The 8,490-nt window shown below is 48.6% G+C and overlaps 1 protein-coding gene across 1 annotated transcript in view; it reads right to left on the reverse strand.

Moving 5' to 3' along the window:
- Window positions 1–235: 235 nt before the first annotated feature.
- The window catches only part of AFAP1L2 (actin filament associated protein 1-like 2), a 68,358-nt gene continuing 60,103 nt past the window's right edge, over window positions 236–8,490 (reverse strand). Inside the window, exons 10-20 of the mRNA XM_010007942.1 lie at window positions 8,027–8,111; window positions 6,730–6,834; window positions 5,962–6,173; window positions 4,146–4,291; window positions 3,315–3,426; window positions 2,425–2,664; window positions 2,161–2,335; window positions 1,721–1,912; window positions 1,259–1,440; window positions 581–709; window positions 236–262 (exon numbers count right to left, since the gene is read on the reverse strand). Coding sequence (XP_010006244.1) covers window positions 236–262; window positions 581–709; window positions 1,259–1,440; window positions 1,721–1,912; window positions 2,161–2,335; window positions 2,425–2,664; window positions 3,315–3,426; window positions 4,146–4,291; window positions 5,962–6,173; window positions 6,730–6,834; window positions 8,027–8,111 — 1,605 coding nt within the window. The remainder of the gene's footprint in view (window positions 263–580; window positions 710–1,258; window positions 1,441–1,720; window positions 1,913–2,160; window positions 2,336–2,424; window positions 2,665–3,314; window positions 3,427–4,145; window positions 4,292–5,961; window positions 6,174–6,729; window positions 6,835–8,026; window positions 8,112–8,490) is intronic.

Below are 8,490 nucleotides of genomic sequence, written 5' to 3' on the forward strand. Positions count from 1 at the left end.
GGTGGTTCTTGTTTTAGCTACGTGATTGGGCCTTGTCTGGAGAGAGCAAGATCATTTGGGATGATTTGTATTGGCAGCTGTTTTACCCCATTGCTGCCTCTGAGCAGTTGGCACGACATGGAGGAGGTGCTTGTGTGGTTGTGTTGCACATCCAGCCTCCACCTACAGATGATTAAATCCCCTTAGCCATGTCTGGGCAACTCCAGTCTTTAGTCCATCTGTGAAAAATGTGGTTCTAACTAGCTCCCTTCTTCTCCCATTCCTGCCAAGGAATAAAGGTAAATTAGACAAAAGGCAAATCTGGCAACAAGCTTAAGTAGCTGTAAAGGCCACAGGGTTAACTCAGTCATCTGGTGCCCGAGTGTTTTTGGCTGCAGGGTGGGTCAGGGATGTCTCACCCTGTAATTCATTTAAATCACAGACAGGGCAAACCCAGGTGAAAAGATCAGATTAAAAACCAGGCTGGTGCTTGGTCAGGGGTGCTTCCCAGACCAAGACAGGAGACCCACCACAACCCCATCCCACCACAGCAACTCTGCTCCACTGATGGCTTGAAATCCTGTAGCAATAGGCACATTACCTTAGCTTTCTGTAGGACTGTTCCCTTCCCTGTCACCATGACTGATAAAGGTCGGTTTTTTAAAGCTGTTGCTGAATTGACTGGTGAGTTATCTGTGCTGTTTGCTGGACCGGCACTTTTTGCCTGAATCTATAATAAAAGTAATAGAAATTGTGATGACTTCAGCCTACAGAGATTGCTACTTTTCATCCCCATCTCCTAGAAAAACTTAACAGTTGCAGCCCATTTGCACTGAGAGGAGTTTTTCAGTGACACACTGATTTTGAACCCCCACCAGGATGTATGTGGGTGATGAGGACTAAAGCAGAGGCACAGAGCAGGGCTCAGACACTGACCATCTTCATTTCATTGGAACAGGTTCCCAGGAAGGAATTTATATGCCTGAATCTGTCCCCCAAAATTACCCATGGCTCAGCTGAGTGCAGAAGGGGCTGTGGTCAAGACCTGCATGGCCCTGGAGGGTGTTGCTCCTGAGCCCCAGCTCCTTTTCACTTCCTCATTGCTGCTGTTACCTAATTATATCAGTATTAATATTATTGTCATTATAATAAATATAAATCTAATATATAAAATATATAAGATTATGTATAATAACAATATAATATTGCTATTAGTTATTATATTAAGCACCCAGCTTCTGGGAAGCTGCTGTGCAGGCCAGGGGTGTCCCCCACCTACCCGAGGGGCTGCATTCTCCAGGTGTGTGGTGTCCACCGCAGTCCCCAGTGTCACGGGGCCGGACTCTGCCTTCTTCAGGTTCTCCTTCACCTCCACCAGGCTTAGCTCCAGGTCCACCCTCCGGCTCTCCTTCCTTTTGCATTCTTCTTCTATCTCCTTCAGCCTCTGCTCCAGGCTCTTGTCTGTGAAGGGAAGGACAACTTGGTGCCAGCCGGGAGCTCAGGCCAAGGCATATCCTATACATTTATTTTCCTCATATTTTGCTCCAAGTGACAGATCAAGATCTTGCTCTAGTGTAATTTGGGCCATATCGTTCAGTTCAAAGCCCCAGGTCTTCCCCCTGCCCCTTCTGCTCCCAGGTGGACCAGAGTTACCACCCTCTCCTTCCCGTGGTCCCACTTGTTTCCATGCATCACACCTTGCCGTGCTCTACCTGTGCTGCCTGCCAGCATTTCCTTCAGCTCCTGCCTCTCCTTGGGCAGCTGGGTGAGCTGCCTGCCAGCATTTCCTTCAGCTCCCGCCTCTCCTTGCGCAGCTGGGTGAGCTGAGCCCGGATTTCATCCTTCTCCTTCTCCAGCCGCTCCTTCTCCTCAGTAAACCGCTTCACCTCCGCCTCTGTCCTGTTCTTGCCCAGCTTGGTCTCCACTGCTGCCACTGGAAACACAACCCACCAAAACAAGCTCAGCCAGAGGAAAAAGCAGAAGGGAAAAAACCTTCTTAGGTTCTTGGAAACAAAACGAACGACAGTCTGCAAAGTCACCCACCAGGAGACTCATCAGCCCCTTGGGCAGTGTTTAGCAGCAGTGAGCCAAACTACAGGCCAGCAGTGAGCCAAAAACTTATGTCTGGAGCACTTGTTCCACTCCATCCCTGGCTGCAGCACCCACTGGGCACCCACCCACCTGGCAGTGGCATCTTGGGCCGGTGTGCAGGCAGCTGGGGACTGCCCATGGTGCCTGTGCCCGCCGGTGGCTCAGGGGCCGGCTGCGGGAAGGCGATGTTCTGCTGCTGTGTCTGGATTTTGACAGCAGGCATCCGTGGTGGTGCCTCCTCAGGTTCTGGCTTCTCTGGGTGTTTCTGGAGGGGGAAATGTGGTGGTATGATGCGGTGGTGGGGCTCTGGCCCATGGATGAAGCCTGGCCCCACACTGCATATCAGGACAGTACCTGCTCAGAGGTCTCCACTGCCTTGCTACAGGGCTCGGTGTCCTTGGCCACCAGGGCTGTCTCAGCTGGGGTCTCTGCTGCAGCCTTGTTGGCAGCCCTTTCTAAAGATGGTGAGCTGAGGGGTGAAGGCTGGCATGACTTCTTGCCAGCACAGTGTAGGAAGGACTTCACTGGGGTGAGATCCAGGTACACTCTGTCTTGGTCCCCCTCTAGTTTGCTCTCAGTCTTGGGTACTTCTTCCTGCAAAGGGAGAAAGTTTCCCCTGAAAAGGGACCATCTGCTGCAGCCAGATGTACAGGCAAAGTCTCCCTGCAGAACAGCAGCATTACAGGCAATCTGGAGTATTTTCAAGTGCCCTAAAGGAACCAAGTCTTTCCTTACTGGGCTTTTTGGTGTACTGAAGGAAAGTCCCCTCCTCTCCTTCACTAGGTCTTTCCAATGGTAGCAGCAGTCTCACACAGAGATCTCACACTGTTGTACATCTAGCAACTCCTACTAGAGCCTTGGCCTTTCCCAACACCCTGTTCCTCAGCATGGCCCATCATTCCTGTCCTTACATACAGGACTTGCTCTCTCCAATATCAAGAGGAATTTTAATAGACCAGGCTCCAAACAATCCACTATCTCCAAATAACCCAATACTGGCTTACGGAAACTGTGGGGTTTCATTCCAGATGCCTGAGGATCCCTCCAGCACCCTGCTAGAAACCTCTCTCCCATACCTTAGCAGCTGCTCTCCAGCGCCCACTTCTGCCCAGTTGCAAAAGCCTGGATTTCCCCAGGGGTTGGGAATCTCCTTTGCTGCAGTTTGAAAACAGCTGGAGCCACCCCTGGCCAGATGGTTGCTCAAGGTCTTGCAGAGCTTGCTGCAGAGGAACCAGGCATCTTACCACAGGCAGGTCTGGCAGATCCACGTCGTCATACAGCTCCTCCTGCTGCACCCTGCCCTTGGGCAGGTTGTCGATATAGGCATTGGGCTCAGAGTACTTCCTCTGCATTAAGCTGTGAAGAGGCAGTGGGACGTCCCATCAGGAGAGATTGGTCTCACAGAATTGTCACAGTCGGAAAAGACCTCTAAGATCACTCTGTCCAACCATCAATTCCCTCCACCCCAAAATAAAATAAAATCAATTTAAAAAATACCCACTAGAGCATGTCCTGAAGTGCTTCATCTACTCAGTTTTTAAATATTTCCAGGGATGGTGACTCCACCACCTCCCTGGACAGGCTGTTTCAGTGCCTGACCACTTTCAGTCAATAAATTCTTCCTAGTATCTAGTCTAAACCTCCCCTGCTGCAACCTTGGCCATTTCCTCTCATCCTCTCATTATTTACTTGAGAGAAGAGGCCAACACTCATCCCCCTACAACCTCATTTCAGGTAGCTGTAGAGAGCGACTGGGACTCCTTTCAGCCTTCTCTTCTCCAAACGAAACAATCCCAATTCCCTCAGGAATCCCAAGTCCCTCACAGGACTTTTTCTTCAGCCCTTTCACCAGCTTTGTTGCCCTTCTCTGAATTTGCTCCAGCACCTCAATCTCTTTCTTGTAGTGAGGGGCCCAGAACTGAACACAGAGCTTCCAAAGAAAGTGACTGAGCTTCAGCCATGGATTTACCACCTATTCCCATGGCAGCCAACCCCCCCACAAGCAGAAGCACCATCACTCCAGCTTGCTTCCCCTCCACCAGTCCCTGCAGCCCCAGGCATTACCCCTGACATACAAGAAGGAGCTCTTTGCAGCGCTCACGATGCAGGAAACCCGTTCAGCATCCACGTAATCGTAGGTAAATTCCTCTGGGTCTGTTTTCGAACCGGTCTCCGACAAGAGGAGGCCCAGCCAGTGGCCCATTTCCTCCGAGGACTTTGCCTACAAGGAGATCAGACACATTACAGGTTGCAAAAAGCAGTTTCCCTGCACTCCTAAGGCTTAGCCTTGGATAGGGAGTCATTCTGGCAGCCTCCTGGGCTTGCAAGGAGAAAGACAAATGCTGGGTATTTATATTAAACCAGACTTCACTAAAAGAAGAAAGAACTAGTGCTCTGTGTAGGGGCTGATTTGCAAACTTGGAAGATACATGAATGCAGCTCTCTGCTTAACTCCTTCCTAAAATTTTCCATCAGTCTGTGTTTTCCTTTCCACGGTGATTAACTCTACTGCTTACAAGAGAAAGAGAAGACTCTGGTGCTGGAGAAGATGTTGGAGAGCTGGATTTACCAAGAAAAGTGTGCAGCTTCTATTTTGCACCAGCAGAGTGCAGCAATTGGACTGACAAACACAGGGGTGCAAGGAGACCTGAGCACAACAGGAGCCTGCAAGTTCCTTAAGCAAGAGCCCAAAACCCTTCCAGGGTTTTGCACAGGGAAGAGGGATTAGAGGACATCAAAGTGAGTCACTCCCTTTACTATGGTCAGTACCAAATTCCCAGCAGCAGGGAACAGTCTGACATTTTGCAAAATGAAAAGTAAAATACGGTGCCTTGAAGTCAGCTCTAGCAAACAGCCACATGCACTTCCCAGGAGTGGGGGATTTCTACCTGAAGCAAGAACTGGGCTGATACAACCACCTTTTGCTTTCATTTGAGGAGTCAGAGCAGTGAACACAAAGTATAATTCAGGGCAAGTGAATCCCAAACTGGAAAGTATATTTTAAGCTTCCAGTCTATTTTATTTAGCAGACTCCAGTCCCTGGGAAGCCTGCCAGTCAGCCTGTCAGTACATCAAGTCTGGCATCCCAACAAAATACAGATTCCTCCCTTCACAAAATGTAAATTTTCCCAGCACCTCTTCACATCTGTAATTAGCCAAAATTTCTTCGACACAGATATATTCCAAATCAGAAGCTAAACAAAAACACCTTCAAACTTCATGGCAGGCTCTCAAAGTCAGTTGTTTAGCTATAAATATTCCACCCACTGGAAAAATACAGGAAATTGCTCACATTGTCCACCTCCTACTATAATCATGCTGTCGTCAGAGAGAACTAAGATTAGAGATAAACAGTCCTGGATGCAGGCAAAGGAAAGTAGCAGATGGAGATGAATTCACTTGCACTTTCAGGGGCAGATTTGTCTTTTTTTTTTTTTTGTTTACATGAGATGCATGACCCATGACTTTGGGACTCTGTTTTCAGAAGATTAACTTCTCTGTTCCTCCTAACCCCAGATTTAAATCCCTAAAGTGGGAATTCCTCTCATTTAACATTAACCATCTGAAATGCATCCCATGTAACTTAACCATCAAGGTTATCCTATAGTCAGCAGAGAGATGGACACCTCCAGAGGACCTTTCATCCCATCCTAAGATGAGTGCTTAAGATGAAGGCTTGAATTGTCCTCTGGAAGCACCAGCATCAGATGCAGCCTCGATTACCAGCTAGGTGGGACACCTAGGTGACCACAGGCAGATGAACCAAAGTTCCACACTTCAAGTTCTGTTTTGCTGGACTGAAGGTTCCTCTGGAAGTCCTCACTGGCATTTAGGCCTACTAACCCAAGCTGATGACTTAAAGCAGAGCTTTCTTGGAGATATACACCCTACCTCCAGAATGACCCGTTCTTCTCCGTTGTGCAGGATACGGAAGGAGTAGAGATGATCAGGGCTTGGCTCTGGGATAACTTCACAACCTGTCAAACTCAAGGGCTGCTGAGCCACTTTGCTTCGGTTCTTGTCCTGGTAGAAATGGAGGTGACCATCTTTTATCTGACACCAACGGGACTTCCACTGGCTGTTCACCAGCACATTCAGGTAACCTGCAAGCAAGCACAGGTTATTTAGGCACATTTTCCATCCCACAGGGAGAGAGGATCAAGACTCATTTATGTGCATGGGGATGTCTGATGAGTAAATTCTGAGATCCCCACACAACACAAAGCCCCAGGCAGAGACAAAGCTGTCCTATCCATACAAAACTGGGTGAAAGGTAAAGATCTGTTTAAAATGAGACCCTTGAAATTCTGGTTAGGTTTGGAGCAGCAAGTTGGCTGCAGATGGTTGGACAAAGTTGGGTCCAGATGGTGAATACCAGCTGACCCACACAACCCTCTCCCTGCTCACTCTCACACCGTGGGCTGTCCAGATGCTCTCTCCATGCATGTCTGGTATTACCTGCCCTTCCTCTTGGGTCTTCTTAACATGTAAGAGGCACTGTCTGCATGGAGTGCAGACTGTGGCCTCTCTGCCTTCCCCAGCAGGACAGCCTGGCACATGCACATTTGAGGAGGATGATGCCAGGTGCTGATCCTGCAGTGCACACAAAGACCCAGCCCTGAGACAAGTCCCTGCAGAAGTGCTCATGCTGATACTTACTCGAAGTCTCCAGAGACCTCTCTGGGCTATCCAGGGAGCTGGATTTTTTCCTCCCAAGGTTCATCAGGTTACTCAGTTTCAGGCCAGTTGAGCCCTTCTTCTTAACTAGCAGAAAAGAAAAAGTCCTATGCATGTTTTTCCCAGCTCACACCCAAACACAGTCCCCTTGTCCCAGCTGCCTGCACTGCCATCCTGCACACAACAGTGTGGCACATATGTCCCTTGCAGAGGGCAAACCTGCAACTCAGGGCCAGGCTGTAATAGGCCAAAGCCCAGGAGGATGATGAGTAAGATGGCATCAGTAATCTCAGCTAAGTGATTTGCCAAAGATACTTTATCTATATTTAAACTTGGGTTAGTGCTGACCAAACACCAGTCACTGCAGGAACTGTGGGAAGGCTGTTTGCACTGGTCTTGCTGTGCAGGTGCCAACCTTCCTCCACTTTCTTATACTACAAAAAATTGAATTTAAAACCATTGCCCATAAATATTTACTGCATTCAAATCTTCTTCCTTCTAAAAGAGGGACTCAAGGTGGGGAGGAGGAAAGCTTATGCCCAAAGAGCCTCTTCAGCATTACCAAGCACATCAGCCCATGCCTGAATATGGCTGTGTAATCATCAGGTAATCCTGGCAAGAAACCAAGCTGCATGTTTTTAGTCCAGATTTTAACTTCCTGCTATCATAACAAAATGATGAAGTCCTAGTGCAGAGGGACTTGGCAGCCAAGCTCTATCTGTTGGGTGACCAGCATGGATTTCCCTCTCTTATATATAAAGGGGCCCCACCATCCTTCTAATACAGCATATCCTCTTTTAACATGTTTACCTTTACCATCTTATAGAAGGAGAATGCAGCTTAAAGCCCTAGACTTGGATGCCCTAGTGAGAAGGTGTAACTCTCCCATTGGAGATGGCTCAGCATTTCTCACACGTACTCCAACTTCTCTGCAGAGATCTCTGAGGAAAGTCAATTAGGTTGGATCTGTGCCATCTGAAACTGTCCTAAGGTGACTTGCCCAGAGCCATGCAGGATCTGTGTAGTAGGACAGGTATCACACCCGTATTTCTCAAGCACTATCCTAACTCTGTAACTGCTGAGAAATCCCAGCACCCACCCATCACTTCATTATGGAAGAAAACACTGAAATTAAATGCACAGGCAGTGAATTCACACAGAGCTTTCAGCCTGCATCAGGTCAGACTGAGGTGCCGATGGCAGGAGAAGCTACAGACACCCTTGCCACATGCAGGCTTGATGGCCAGGTTTCCCTGTCATCCCCAGGGTGAGGTTTTACCATCTTTTGTCTCAATCATCTCTGGGTGGCCGTCCGTGCTGCTCCCGCTCTCAGAGGCTGCAGAATGCTTCTCTGATACCTCCACCTGTCAACAATCACCAGACACAATCTCCACAGATGGACATGACCCATTCCTCCAGCCAGAAGCCACCACAAATGCCTTTTTACCTCCTGCTAAATTACAAGGTCCTACTTTCTCCATAGCAGATGCTTTCACATAGACATCCCCCACCCGTGCTTGGCCTTCCCAAATGTTTCTGAGCCTAAACCTGGACTAGAGACTGGCCCAACCCTGGCATCCAAAGGTCTATGTCTGTTCCAAAGCTCTTGGTGAGCACAACTGTACTGTTGGATGAGATAGTGGCTGCTGCCCTGTATGGAGGAAAACCTAATGCTGAGCCGGGTTTGGGGTGAAAGACATGGCAACAAAATACTACAAAAGAAAATCAGGGTTGTTCCAATAA

Source organism: Chaetura pelagica, unplaced genomic scaffold (genome assembly GCF_000747805.2).
Source record: "Chaetura pelagica isolate M959 unplaced genomic scaffold, ChaPel_1.0 scaffold531, whole genome shotgun sequence".
In the NCBI taxonomy this organism is placed as follows: domain Eukaryota; kingdom Metazoa; phylum Chordata; class Aves; order Apodiformes; family Apodidae; genus Chaetura; species Chaetura pelagica.